Genomic DNA, 15,572 nt, shown 5'->3' on the forward strand with positions numbered 1-15,572 from the left:
GTCACATAGCAAATAAGTGATAAAAGGTAGAACCCAAAATCAATTCTTGTGATTTCAAGTCCGTGACTCTTACTCATTTTACTGCATTATATGTCCAATAAGCTGGTTCTATTCAAATAGACTAACTTTCAAGGTACAAAATACAATGCTAAATGGGTGCTTTTTTATATTGCATGACAGATATGATAACAACTAAGATATCTGCCATTAGCAAATAGCCTTCTTAAAAAAACAAAAACCTAGAACTTTAGAGTGATACAAATGCTCTGTGTGTGTGTGTGTGTATTATATATATAGAAAATCTTTGGACATGCCAAAATAGTCTTAAATTAAACACAGGGGACAAATTTAGACAGGTATTATAACAAACAAAATCAATATTGAATCTTTTTTCCTTTCAAATCAGCTTTAAAAAAAAAGTCAATTCCGAACTGGTATGAGTTTTTGTCCTCACACGGACATTACTGCCTCTGATGGAGAAAAAAACACCCAAAAATAAATGTCAACTGGAATCGAAGATACATAAGATATATAAAGTAGGTTGTAGCACCCTAATCTCATTTTGGAAGTATCAATAACCTGTCAAGGGTCACAGAAGTTGAGTGAGGAGACATAGAAAGGTGATGCATGAAATAACTAACAGATGATGGAGCTTAAAACCACAAAGGATTTGGGTGTCCTGGGCACTTGGAGGCAGTGGTAGAGGAAGGAAAGGAGAAAGTGGGAAGCAGGGAGTTTCTCCCTTCCCCCATCCCTCATTCTGACTCCTTCCCTCCCCCAGCCACTAATAGCAGGAGGAGGGAAGGCAAGCTCAACACCAGCAGTGAAGGGTCTCAGGCAACAGTTTCTCAAATGCTCTCCCTCTCCGAGTGTCAGAAGCATCACAATATGTCAGACCTAAAAAGGACACACAAAAAGGTCTGAGGTTAAATCCTACCTCCTCCAGGAAGCCTTCCCTACCTCCTCCTCCTCTTGCTTTTTTATCAGACCTGTGCTTTTATGTGTATGTGGAGCTCCAGATTCAGCAACTGCTACCAACACAGATCGACCCTTTCTTGTAGTCTTATGGACCCTGAGAGGTTTCCAACTTCCATCCAGTTCTCTTTCAGCTGACCTCCCAGAGCACTCAGTATCTGGTCCACATCATTTGTCACCTGGACAATTACCCACCACCTGATGTTACTGTTCAAAGTTCTTTAGTATGTGGTTTTGCCTCCCCAGACCAAGAGCTTCATGGAGGCAAGCCCTGGGTGAGCTCCTCCTCTATCTCACAAGATTGGGAGTTCCCAGAAGGCAAAGTCTGGCTCAAGCAACAAGCATTCATCAATCGATGAGCTCTTTCTCAGCCCTACTGCTTAGAAGAAACAAACTAAGACTGGTTGGTCAGGGCACAGGGCTGTATCAGGAGGCTCCAAAATGCTCATTGGTTAATTAACTGACTAATTGAAATCTGACACAGGCTCCCCAAACAGATCTCTGGTGGAAGGAGAGAAGAGGGAGGGCATTGGAAAAGGCTGTCCTTAATGATCATAAAATGTTGGTAATTAACTGCTTCCCTCTTAATGACTTGGAGGAAATTAATTGTGTTGTACCATTATTTCAAGAATTAAAGTTATGCGTGTGTCAAATTTCCTTCTAGACTCTATGAGAGCAAGGAACTTTATCTAAATTTCCCATCTCTCCTGAGTACTCCGTAGATGTTGTTCTCACCATGAAACCTTCCCTGATCCCCACCTCCAGAGGTTACATTCCTCTGTTCTCTCTCTCTCTTTCTGTCCCCCTTCCTCCCCACCCCTTCTCTCTTCCTTCCTCTGTCTCTTTCTATCTCTGCACACACACAACACATGCACACACATACAGAGTGGATAGAGTCAGCTTCATAAGTAGGGAGTCCTGGGTTCAAGCCCTGCTCCTGACATATGCTGGTGGTGGGCACTTGGGCAAGTCACTTAATCTCTCAGCATTCTAGGCAACTCTCATTAAATCATAAATCATAGAGAAGACAACAATCTGCATTGGTAGAAGGATTTCCTCATCCAGAAGTTCCCTATACCTATAAAATCACAAGTCCTGTTCCTGGTCACCTTCATTTCCAGATATATCCTCCCCCTTTCCCATCGCCTCCCCTCAGTCATCCCCTTGTAACAAAAATTTTAAAAGAGAACAAAAAAATTAACCTACATCAACAGTACATATGATGTTAGCCGCCCAAAGTCCCTCTTCTGTAAAGATGCATTTTCTCTCTTAATCATCTCTCCTTGTTCTTTCTAACATACTCTAATTTTATCCTTTTATGGCTCTTCAAACATTCCGGTTCTTTGGTTATAGTTATTTCTCTATATGTGAATGTCTCACTCAACCCTCCCCTACTCCCCCGAGACTGTGAGGCAGCTGGGTGGTACAGTAGATAGAGAGCCAGGCACCCCAAGTTCAAATCCAGCCTTAGACCCTCACCAGCTGCATGAACCTGGACAATCCTCTTCACCTCAGTTTACTCAACTGTAAACTGGGGCTAATAGCAGCATCTACCTCACAGGTTGTTGTGAGGATCAAAGGAGATACTTTATGTATACAGAGGTGCTTAATTAATGCTTATTTCCTTTCTTTCTAGTCTTATCTACTTGTGACTCTTCCTCTCAATCTCTTCCTCAGAGAATCATCCACATCAGGGGTTCAGTAAATTTTTACCCAATTGGAGATCCATTTTTATGAGGACCAAACAAGAGAAAAGTATTCATAGCTCTTGACTTGTAGTGGAAAGAAAGAGTCCTGGGTGTGGAGGGAGGACCCAAGTTTCAAATATATTTACTAGCTCTTCAGCCAGGTGCAAATCACAGCCTTCTGAACCTTGATTCTTATTTCCATAAAATAGGAACCTTGTCGGAAGAGTCTTTAAATGGGCATCTTCCTCCACAGCATCGAATGCTGACCATAAGCACAGTAGGACTGTAAAGATGTGGCCTGCTGTGGAACCTCATTTGTGAAAGCCTCCCTGTGTTCCCTTCCCATACCTTCACCAAAGATGCCCTTGATATGATACATGCCCAGCTTATTCTCATAAATATTTTGTATAAATAGGAAAGTAGGCATTTAGGTCAGTCAGTCAGTCAACACGCATTTCAGTACCTACTATGTACTAAGCACTGTAGGTCAGTACTTTGGAATATTTTCTTAGAGTTAGAGTGGGAAGGGACTCTCAGGCTATCTAGTCCAAATCCATTATTTTTTAACCGATGAGGAAACTGTGGTCCAGAGAGGTGAACTGATTTGCTCAAGGTCACATAAGTAGTGGATACCAGAGCAAGAATCTGAACCCAGATCTTGTAACTCCAAATCCAGCAACCTGTCCATTGTATATGAATCCCTGCCTTCCTTCCTGATCTCTCTTTTCTGAGGGGGAGACAAGAGGTAATCAAAGCTGTGATTCTTTGCCCTAAGCATCCACTGAATTGTAATAAAGACAATTGTCTACTTCTTGGTGCTATTTGTGAGTAAAGTGCTTCACCCCAGTGGAGTAGGGGGGTGTGAACCTCCTGCCTCTGCCATTCCCTATTAATTACCCTGAACCTCAGTTTCCTCATCTGTAAAATTAATAAACCGTCTCTAAGGTCTCTTCTGGTTCTAAATCTATCATCCCAAGTCCTTTTTAAAAACCTGTGGTCTTTTATTCACGTACATCACGTCTCAGTAAACTCTCTTCAGATGAGCCGCTCTCGGTCCCTGTTCTCTGGGATGCTGTACCACCTAGAACACTTGTCTGCAGGCCAGGCCAGGGCAGAGGACTCACAATCTCGGGAGATGTCTTACTCCTTCCCCAACGCTCCTGAGCCCCTTCTCTCTCCCAACATTGCCTGAATACCTTTACAAGTGCCCCTTACCTGGCCTCCATCCCCTGCGCTCTCAGGAGACTCACCAACTCGTGATTCCCAGCAGCTTCCGCCTGGAAAAGAAGTCTTGCATAGTTACTGCTGCAGCTATGTGTGGCAAACAATGCACAAAAAAAGAACGGAACACCCCCCCCCATCCCTTCCTGTCAGCAAGGAAACCGAGGTCCAGTGGGAAGAAATAATTTGTACCGAGTCTTACGTGGGCATATGAATTATCAATTTAGAGCTGGAAGGGACCTCAGAGACCATCTCAAACAACACTCTTTTTGCAGGTGAGGAAAAAGAAGCCCAGAGAGTTGAGTGACTCGCCCAAGGTCACACAGATTTTAACAGATAGAATTTGGATCGAAGCCTCTGGTATTCTATCTAATATACGGTGCCTTATGGGTAATCAGATGTTTGCTTGTTCTATCTATGCCTGGACTCCCCACCATCACCACCACTACTGTCGAGGGTACTGTTCGTTACACAGTGGTCAGTCCATCAATCAATTAACAAGAATTTATTAAGCACTTACTATATGCAAGGCACTATTGCCAGGTGCTGAGATACAAAGACAAAAATGAAACAATCCCTGCTATTAAGAGCTCACATTCTTTTGGGAAAGAGATAGATGTATAGGTAAATATACGCCCTATATATTTTAAGCTTTAATAGTTTAAAACTGCATGAAGACTTTGGGACACCCATAGATGTATAAGAATATATATGTGCATATATAGCAGGTTGTATTAAGCTGAGCTTTAAAGGAATCTAGAGATCCTAAGGCAGCGGTGAGGATGGAGACCATTCTAGGTATTCACGAGTGTTTCCAAGCCCAGCACTGAGCCTTGTCCCAGGCCTTGAGCTTCATTCTGCTAGGAAAAGGAGGGCCAAGAGAAGGAATAAGAAGAAAACACTGACTTTGCCATGTGCAGCTTATTGAGAGAGCCAGAATTCACCTATGAAATCATTTAAGGTAGAAGGTGTAACAAGAAAGAACCAAGTGATGTCATGTATATAGTAAAGTGGAAAGTAATACCAGAACCCTGGAAACCTGGGTTGAAGTCTCAGCCCTGCTCATTACTCGTGTGACTTTGGGCAAGACACTTACCCACTTTGGGTCTCCTCAGTGTCACCTCTGAAAAACGAGGCTTTTGGACAATTGGAACGCTAAAGTTTGCTTCTGGCTTACCCTTTTTACAATCTCATGGTCCTATGACTTAGGAGGTCAGAAAAGGGAGAAACAAATGTGATTTGGGAAGGCTAATGGGAGAACATCAAGAGGCAATTAGTGGATAGAGCTCTGGGCTGGGAGTCAGGAAGATCTGAGTTCAACTCCAGCCTCAGACACTGACTAGCTGTGAGACCCTGGGCAAGTCACTTAACTTTTGTTTGCCTTAATCCACTGGAGAAGGAAATGGCAGACCACTCCAGTACCTTTGCCAAGAAAATCCCACAGACAGTACTGCCATGTATGGTCCGTTGGGTCATAGAGTCAGACACAACTAAACAACAACAAATAGGAGGATGTCAGTCTTGAAATTTGGGACAGATTTAGAGAGGAGTGGGGAAGTCTCTTCAGGTTAGAGACATAGGACAAGTGGAAATACTCAGGAATGAATCTGTGGGGTCACTAGCTATCCTGGCGGCTTGGAAGCTAGCCCTTCATCATCCTTAGACCTGGCTTCCAAGAGTCTCAGTTTCCCCACTAGGCTCTAAACTTCTTGAACACAAAGTCTATGTTGCATGAGGAAAGCTACACACAGAATCAGAAAACCTACTTTCCAGGCTCAGCTCTGAAGCTCATGTGCTGTGTGACCTTGAGCAAATGACTTCAGTTCTCAGGACATGTCTTTTGTTTTTACATCATCTACATTTCCTACTGTATCCCAAACCTTATAATAAAGATTAAAAAAGAAAAAAAAAAAAAAGTCAGATCTAAATAACAGGAAAAATCAGTTGCTTGTGGGTATGCTGAGCTAATATAATAAAAATCACAATTCTACCTAAATTAATTTAGGGCCATACCAATCAAATGACCAAAAAATTATTTTACAGAGCTAGAAAAAACAATAACAAAATTCATCTAGAAGAACAAAAGGTCCAGAATATTAAGGGAGCTAATGAAAAGAAATGCAAGGGAAGGTGGCCTAGCTGTATCAGATCCTAAATCGTATTATAAAGCAGCAATCATCAAAACTACTTGCTACTGGCTAAGAAATCAGTGACCAGTGGAATAGGTTAGGTATGCAAGACACAACAGTCAATGACTATAGAAATCTACTATTTGATAAATTCAAAGACTCCAGCTTCTGGGATGAGAACTCACTATTAACAAAATTTTCTGGGAAAACTGGAAAATAGTGTGGCAGAAACTAGGTATAGACCAATATCTTATATCCTATACCAAGATAAAGTCAAAATGGGTATATGATTTAGATATAAAGACTGATACTATAAGCAAAGTAGGAGAGCAAGGCATAATTTACCTATCAGATCTATGGAGAATGGAAGAATTTATGACCAAAGAAGAGATAGAGAACATTATAAAATGCAAAATGGCTGACTTTGATTACATTAAAGTGAAAAGTTTTTGCACAAACAAAGCCAATGCAACCAAGATTAGAAGGGAAGCAGAAAGCTGGGGAACAATTTTTGCAGACAGTGTCTCTGATAAAGGCCTCATTTCTAAAATACCTAGAGAAATGAGTCAAATTTATAAGAATATAAGTCATTTTCCATTGATAAATGCTCACAGGATATGAACAGGCAGTTCATATATACAGTTCATATATATGAACTATAGCTAACTACAGTCATATGAAAAAATGCTCTAAATCACCACTGATTAGAGAAATGCAAATCAAAACGACTTTAAGGTACTACATCACACGTATTAGATTGGCTAACATGGCAAAACAGGAAAATGATAAATGTTGGAGAAGATGTGGGAAAATTGGAACACTGATGCATTGTTGGTGGAGTTGTGAAATGATCCAACCATTCTGGAGAGCAATTTGGAACTGTGCCCAAAGGGCTATACAACTGCATACCTTTTGACCCAGCAATAGCACTTTTAGGGCTGTATCCCAAAGAGAGCATAAAAATGGGAAAAGGACCCACATGTACAAAAATATTTATAGCAGCTCTTTTTGTGGTGGCCAAGAATTGGAAATTGAGGATGCCCATCAACTGGGGAATGGCTGAACAAGTTGTGATATATGCATGTAATGGAGTACCATTGTTCTATAAGAAATGATGAGCAGGCAGACTTCAGAAAAACCTGGAAAGACTTGTATGGACTGATGCTGAGTGAAGTGAGCAGAATCAGGAGAACGTTGTACACAGTAATAGCCACGTTGTGCGACGACTGATTTGATAGAGTGGGCTCTTCTCAGCAATGAAAGGATCTAAGACAGCTCCAAAGACGCACGATAGAAAATACTATCCACATCCAGAGAAAGAACTATGGAGTCTGAATGCAGCTGGAAGCATACTATTTGCTTTCCATTTCTTTCATTGTTTTCTTTTGTTTCTTCATTCTCATGGTTCCTCCCATTAGTTCTAATTCTTCTTTACATCATGACTAATGTGAAAATATGCTTAATATAAATGTACAAGTAGAGCCTATATCAGATTGCACACTATCTTGGAGAGGAAAGGGAGAAATTTTAAAACTCAAAATCTTATGGAAATGAATGTTTAAAGCTAAAAATAAATTAATTAGTTATAAAAAAAGAAAAGAATGTCAGCAAAACTAACCAGTATCACAAAAATCTGACATTATATGCAATATTCCATATCCGTGATCCTCTATCTCTGCAAAAAATGAGGAAAGTTGTCTTTTCACATCTCATCTTTAGGGTCATTATAATTTTGCATCATTCAGCTTCAACTGTATTGTTACTATTATGTTAGTCTCATAGAATGTCTCTCTGCCTTCAAGACATGGCTCAGGCAATACCTTCTACATGAAGCCTTTTCTTATCCCTCCAACTTCTAGTGCCCTCCCTGCCTAAATCCTTTGTATTTATTTGTATTGATTCTCTTTATAGCACTTAATATTGCATTATATCCATGTACCATAGTTAGTCATTCCCTAATCAATTGGCATCTGTTTTATTTCCAACTTGCTATCAAAAAAAGTGCTGCAATAAATATTTTGGTGTTTCTTCTTATCACTGATCAACTTGGGGTATAAGTACTTTGTGGGATATCTGGGCAAAAGGGTAGGGACATTTTTAACCACTTTGCGTCATTCCAAATAGCTTTCCAGAATGGTTGTACCAACTCACAGATTTACCAATAAGGCATTAGTGCACCCATCTTTCCACAACCCCTCCAACATCGACTCCTCCTACCTTTTGTCATTTTTGTCAGTTTTCTGGGTATAAGGTGAAATAGGGTAGTTCTGATTCATATTTCTCTTATTATTAGTGATTTAAGCATTCTTTCATGGGTTATTAATAGTTTGCAATTCTTCTCTTGAGAACTCTTTACCATATGCTTTGTCCACTAATATATTGGAGAATGGCTTTTGGTTTTATTTATTTGTTGATTGCCCACAATCTTTGGATATATGTATGTATGTGTGTGTGTGTGTAGATGTACATATATATGTGTAAATGTACATGCACACATATACATATAAACATACATACAATACACACACATCAGACTCTTATCAGAGATGTTTGATACAACCTTTTTTCCCTAGGGACAATGTCATCTGATCTAGATTTTGCATGTGCTTTTTATGAATCAACATATCAAGGCTCTATGATTTAATCCATGTAAGAAAAATATCCATGAAACCTATCTAACTTGGCCAGTGATTCTCAAGAGCGTTAATAAATGTCACACAGCTCGTAGCAGAAACAGAATTTGAACCCAATTCTTTTTGACTCCAGCTTCAGCACTTGACCCTCAATGCCATATTGCCCCTGTATAAAGTAGGCACTTAATATATGTTGGTTGAATTGACAAATATCCTCCTCTCCCTCCATGACAGTAAAGCATCATAACTTAATCAGGAAGTGGTAACCTGAGATTCTGAGCTGATTCTACGTAGAGCTTATAAGGACTCATGAAGTGCTTATGAGGACAGTGGTCAAATCAAGGATTTGGGGCTATTTTTCCACTTGCATCCCCTTGCCCCTAAAATCTCCCGTAAAATGTGTTCAAGGTCTCCAGGACCACCGGGGAAGTCAGACTTACAACTTGCAGTGGGGTTTGCCCGTCATATCCCGTCTGGAATAGGTCCACACCTGCTTGTTGCCACGCTATCAGCCCATCCCTGTCACCACTTGCAGCCAACCTGTTGGACAGAAGCCATCAGCAAACCCAGCCCTGGGTCCCTAAGGGTGGTGGCCACAGGAAGCCACGGATAGCATCTTGTGTCAACCAGAGGGATGCAGGCCAAGAGCCCAGGGCAGGTGAAAGAAGGAGGTGATTATGACAGCGGCAAACAGCTGAGCAAGCAGCAGCCTGGGGGTGGGGGTTGGGAGGGGGAGGGAATTAGCTGTGAAAATTAATAGGGCAGAACACAGTCTAGTTTCACCCAGTGGGTGTGACCATGACTAACTGGAGAGAGACACAGGAGAGGGAGAGCGTCTCCAGTTTCATATTTCACAACATAGTTTTTTTCTCCCTCTGGCACTTTAAGAGCAGAATGTGTTTTAGCCAACATATAGTTCAAAGTAGGAGAGAAGGAGGAGGGAGGGAAAGAGGATGAGGGAATACAGCTGTTTGACCATATCACCTGGGAGGTTGAGAATGAGCATCCCAGAGCTAAGAATAGCGCCACGGCATTGCTTCATCCAGCCAGGCCTTCTTACCCATCAGAAACAAGGAAGCAGCCTTACCCATCAAAATGCCCACCAGCAGGGAGAAGAAAAGGGAGAAAGAAAGGCTGGAAGCATCATTCTGTATCCCTCAGGTTCTTCCCTGCTTCCTGAATAAAATACTGACTTCTTTCATCCCACCCCTCCTCTCCCTGCTCCCAACCTGGGTCAAATTGGAGAAGGCTCCATTCCTGTGGCCTCTCAGGAGGGTAGGTGATAGAGAAGGTCATAGGTAATGTGCTGAGGACAAGAGAGCGTCAGAGTCCTTCAACCTCTGATGCAAAGGGTCTGTGAGTTCTGGCATGGACACACCCAAGATCATAGGGAGGGAAAAGCACTTTCATGTACTTAGCCACAGATGACAATTAATTCTTCATTGTTTAATCTTTCTGTTTATGCTGTACCTTAAGACCTCCAGCATCCCAGGACTACATCCCACTACAAAAAAAAAAAAAAAAAGGAAAAGAAAAAACCCACCATTCTCCAGGGACACACAACACAGGAGAACACAAACAGAGAAAGCCATCCAGGTAACCAGACACCCCAGTGCTGACAACTCAGGGACACTGAGGTTCCACTTGACTTCCTTCCCTTTCTCTCCCTCTCCCACCCTTCCTCCTTGTGAGCACAATATAGAGGGGCAGTTGAGAACATACAGGCCCAAAAGCCTGAGCTCCCCACAGGCAGTCTCAGAGGGAGACAGAGAGAGACAGGCTGGTGTCCTCATTAAGATTATTGACTATAATCGCTGCCTTCCTGCCCCCACAGTTGAATTGTCCAGCCTTCACGTTTGTGGTAATAGTGGGGAGGAAGCAGCCTTGAGCATTGCCTTACTAGAGACAGAGATGGACAACTGTTTGCCAAAGAAAACCAAGATGCTTCCAAAGGCCCTTCCAGCTCTATCAATGATGGATGCAGAGCTCTTCCATGTCCAATCCTGTCTCCAAACATTGCCCAGGCTGGGGAAGGTGGGCAGTAGGGATGGGGGGGGGAAACTAATCCTGTTCCTTTTGGGAGGCTGAGTCACAGCCAGTGCCACAGAAAAGAACCATCCCAGATCTGTTTTCTTGAAATTCTGGAGCTCCCAAACTTCGTTCTTATCTTCTGGGTGCCAGCTTCCCTCCCGGGGAGGGAGGACCTCCAGTATTAGCAAATGTGCCAGGTACTAATCAGAAACATCTCTTTCATCTCCCCTCCCCTCCACCCCTTGCAATGCTCAGCTAATAGGGTAGGGTTATTTCCCAGGATGAATAATACCCCCATTTCCATGGCTAAGAGGCCAGGGAAACCCACCCCCACCCACTTCCAAAGAAGTCAGCCCTTTTCCTGGCCGTGGGACCTTCCTTAATCCTGACTTCAGGGCAAGTTGGAAGTATGGGAGAGGAAAGAGCATAGACCAGAGCTCTCAGAATCTAGGGAAGGCAGGAGACTTGGAAGGGAGCTAAGCTTCTCACCCCACCCCCCATGAATATATTGAGCTCTTGCCTGGTCTGCCAGCCCAGGGAAAAGGAGGTAACATAGCACTGGGGTCTCATAGAACACATTTCTCTAGCACTTTGGGTTGGTGCTGCTCAAGGCAATCCTTCCAGGTGGATTATGACAATGATGATGATGGCGGTGGTGGTAATAATAACATCTATAGAGAATTTTTAGATTCAAACAACGCTGTGAGGAAAATAGTCCATTATCACCCCTATTTTACAGATGAGGAAACTGAGGCTTCAAAAGGTTGAGAGGCCCAATCAATGTCACAAAGCTATCAGAATCAGGATTCAAACTCAGCTGCTTCTATTCTAAGGATTTTGTTTTATTCTTCAACTATCTCCAATAAAAAGAAGGAATACTCCTCACTTCCATACACCCCCTTCCCACAAATAAGTAGCTTGTACACCTGGGGGAGGGGCAGGAGATGCCCTATTGTGAACCCTTTGTCAGGAGGAAGGGCTCATCAGAGATGCCACAGCCTCTGGACACTGAATTCCGTAATACTGGGCTTAGCCACCTCCTAAAGGCACCACCATTGGCATGCCAGTGTTTAGTGAATGTGACCTGGTCTAGCTAGCTATCTCGAGAAATAATTCACAGGATCATAGACATTTAGACAGGTAGACAGACCATTTAGAGAACATTCAGGAGGAAAAAACCCTCATTTTATAGATGAGCAAACTGAGGCCCAGAGTTCAAATGACTTGCCCAAATCCAGATAAGCAGCAAGTAGCAGAAAGAGAATTTGGACGCAGGTCCTTTGATTCCAAACTGAGAGCTCTTTCCCTTGTACCATGCTGTCCTCAAGAGCAATATGCCCTTATACCATCTCTGCACCCCAGCCCCCTTTCACCTGCTCCTCCAACCCAGGGTCTAGACTCTGACAAGGTCCGTAAGCCATGGGGACAGCCCAACGACATTCTAAAACATCCTGGAGATCTTCCTCCCCCACCTCCAGTTGTGCAACAGAAACCTTAAACTGAAGCTAGTGTGGTATGATGATTCCTTCAACCTATTTCCATTTTCCACTTTGACCCCCTGCCCCCACCATTCCCTCCCCGACCTGTGGGTGAATGGTCTCTGACCTCACCCAGAACTGCCCCTCTGTAATCACAGAATGTCAACCCTGGGAGCAATGTTAGGATCACAGAGAATCACAGAGATCATCTCTGTCAGAACTGGAAGAGATTTCAGAATAAGAGAATACACACTGTCCCTGGGGAAAGGTTTGCCTGCAAGATGCTTTACGTAAAAACAAAAAGCATCAATAACATTCTTTTAAAATCATAGAAGGTAAAACATCTGAGTTGGAAGGGACTGAAAGACCATCTCTTCCAACCCCTTCGTTTCATAAATGGGGAAAGAGAAGAGAAAGAAGCCACTTTCCCAAGGTCACAGAGCTTGGATCATTGGACCCAGGACTTAGTATTATTTGGCACAGGGAAAGATCTTAAAGCACATCTAAGGAGATGAGACACAAAGCTTTTTTTCTTCTTAGGATTCTGTCTTCCTACCCAATAAATATTGGTTCCATTTTCTCCAGAATCTGCCCTAGAGATGGCCTAGAATTCTCAAAGCCTCTCCTAATTAACCTGTGGTGGGAAGGAGCCTTGATTATGATCAGAGATGTCTAACTCAGTATCTCTTTTCCCTGGGTATTAATCATAAGTTAGTAATAAACTCTTCAAAGGGTTAATCACAGCTCAGCACCAGGCACTTTTGATGGGGAAGAGAAAGGGGCCTGGCTTCTCTCATCCAAAATTGTCTGTCCTTCCTTTTACAAAGGATGCTATCCCTATTTTTCCCCCATTTTACAAAGGAGGTGAATGAGGCCCACACTATGGACTAGCACAAGGGCAACTTGGCCACCTCCTTCCAGAGGGATCACTTCCTCTCTAAAAGATGCCATTGTTGCCTGGAGCTTGGGCTCACTTTGAGGTGGCTCTTGTTTCAATAAAACTTCCCGAACTGGATGTGCCATTGAGTAAGAACCCTGCACCAGGAATCGGGAAATCTGAGTCTCCGGCATCAGCCACGTAATCATGGTGGACAAGTCACTTCATAGACCAAGAGAAGCTTAGATCTGGAAATGACCTCAGAGGCTATGAAGTCCAACCTCCATTTTATAGAGCAAGAAATTGAAGCTTTGTGAGGGGAAGGGATTTGCTCAAGGTTACCCAGCAAGACAAAGTTATTGATAACACTCAAACCCATAGTATGGCTCATTTCAAGTTCACAGTTCTTTTCACTATGCCATGCTCTCAAAACCCCCTCTCTGGACTTTGATCTCTTTATCAAATGGGAAAAAATGATACCTACTTGAAGGCAGAAGACTGGACAAAGTGATTTCGCATAGCTCTAAGATCTATTAATCAAGTTAGGACTTTGCTGTCTGAGTCTAAGATTTCTCAGTTAATTTTTATGCAACAGAGACTTTAAAATGAAGCTACCATGGCATAATAGAAAGAATACTGAATTTGAATCCAGAAGGACCTGTCTTCAAATCCCAGCTTGGTTACTTGCTCCTTGTATAACCTTGGGTACCTAACCTCTCTGGATCTCAATTTCCCCATTGATAAAATTAAAGTATCATACTAGACAATCTCCAAAGACCTTTCCAGACCCAAATCCCATCTTTCTTTTGGTAGAGGGAGGGATGTGCAGACCTGTGATTTTATTAGTTAGGGAACTCTCACTCTACCGATGCAGACCACCAGTGATTGTGCAATTTAGTCTTAAAGAGATGCTTTATTCACTGCAAGTGACTTTCCCAGGGTCAAAGCCACTATGTGTCAGAGGAAGGACCTGAAAACAGGTCCACCTGCCTTTAAAGCTGGCTCTGTCTGCAAGGCTACATAGTCTCTCATGAGTCAATCTTATCTCTACAATCCTATGAAATTAGCTATCCACTCAGAGACCACCCCCCCACTCCCAACACCCACATGCATTCCCTAGATGTCAACTCCTTCTCTGCCATTCTAAGCCTGAGAAGGAAGTGGAGGAGGAGGAGGAATAGCAGCCATGAGGCCATCCGTCCTAGGGGCCATTTCAATAGTTGCCATTGTCTTAGCCAGAAACTCCAGGGCTGGGAAGAGGATGACACTTGAGTACCTATAGAATTTGAATACCGAAAGGTCTTCTCCCTCTTTTTTCCTTCTTTCAGTCTTTCAAGAAAACAAGGGAGATCAGTGAAGAAAGCTAGGTGGGAAAGTGAAAAGCGGGCTGGACCTGGAGTTAGGAAGTTGTGAGTTCAAACCCCACCTTAGACATTTAACAGCTGTGTGACCCTGGGCAAGCCATAACCCTTGTCTGTCTCAGTTTCCTCATCTATAAAATGGGAATAATAATAGCACCTACCTGCCAAGGCCCCTATATGGATGAAATGAGATAATATTTGTAAAATGCCCTGCAAACCTTAAAGTGCTCTATAAATGCTAGCAATTGTGATCATTATTATTCCTCTAAAGGTTGAGTGTAGTATAACAGAAGAGCCTTGACCTGCTGTGAGGAGATGCAGGTCTTGACACGGCTACTCATTTACTGTGTGACCCTGAGCAAGTCTCTTTCCCCACTTGGTTCTCAGTAACCACGTCTGTAACATAGGAAATGGAAAGTTTTGCTCCCTTTTGCCTTGGTCAGACCACAGCTGAAATAATGTGTTCAGTTCTGGGTACCATATTTTTAGGGACCACGCTGACAAGCTAGAGTGACGACAAGCAGAATGAGAAGAGGACTAGAGACCGTGTCACACAAGGAGAGTGATAGAAGGACAGGGATGTTTTAGCCTGAATAACAGAAGACTCAGGAGAGGAGATGATGGCTATCTTCAAGTACTTGTAAGGTTGAGATTTATTCTCCTTGATCCCACAGGGTTGTTGTTCAGCCTTCATTCTCAAAAAGGACAAATGACATCATGAGGGCGATGTCCTGACTTGCACATGAGTTGGATTTAAGTGAAGCAGAGTTGCAGAAAGTCATAAAGTCAAGATGACTGGCAATGGCTAGAGATGCAGTGAATGAACCTTTGGATCTTTGATGGCCGATCAAGCTCTAAGCTCCACAGCACCTGCTTCAGTCTCCTTCAAGGCCATTGAACAAATTGTTCTCATCCACCCATTCCACCAGGGGAAGTCTTCACATGCTTGGGGTAGGCATCCCCTAACTCACTCACAGATCTGAGACCTGTCAGGTACCCTCAACCTGGTTTAACCCATCTGTTGAGACAGATTTTACCAGGGTGTGACTTCTGTGCATACTATAGCTTCTTGGAGCCACTGGTGAGAATTGGGTGACAGGTGGACACCAAAGGTGGATGGGAGGTTCTGAAAAGGCCCAGGCAAGCCCTCACACCAGAGGTGCTGGTCCTCCCTGAATA

At 42.9% G+C, this 15,572-nt stretch overlaps 1 protein-coding gene across 2 annotated transcripts in view; it reads right to left on the reverse strand.

The window, feature by feature from the left end:
- Window positions 1-587: 587 nt before the first annotated feature.
- The window catches only part of ASPG (asparaginase), a 133,933-nt gene continuing 118,948 nt past the window's right edge, over window positions 588-15,572 (reverse strand). Inside the window, exons 14-16 of one of the 2 annotated variants that reach the window (XM_020971229.2) lie at window positions 9,087-9,186; window positions 3,879-3,940; window positions 588-897 (exon numbers count right to left, since the gene is read on the reverse strand). In XM_020971229.2, the coding sequence (XP_020826888.1) occupies window positions 882-897; window positions 3,879-3,940; window positions 9,087-9,186 (178 nt within the window). In that variant the 3' untranslated portion in view covers window positions 588-881. The remainder of the gene's footprint in view (window positions 898-3,878; window positions 3,941-9,086; window positions 9,187-15,572) is intronic. The other variant, XM_020971230.2, reaches the window with a different exon arrangement.

The sequence above is a fragment of the Phascolarctos cinereus genome, unplaced genomic scaffold, assembly GCF_003287225.1.
Source record: "Phascolarctos cinereus isolate Bilbo 61053 unplaced genomic scaffold, phaCin_HiC Scaffold_2;HRSCAF=192, whole genome shotgun sequence".
Taxonomy (NCBI): Eukaryota; Metazoa; Chordata; class Mammalia; order Diprotodontia; family Phascolarctidae; genus Phascolarctos; species Phascolarctos cinereus.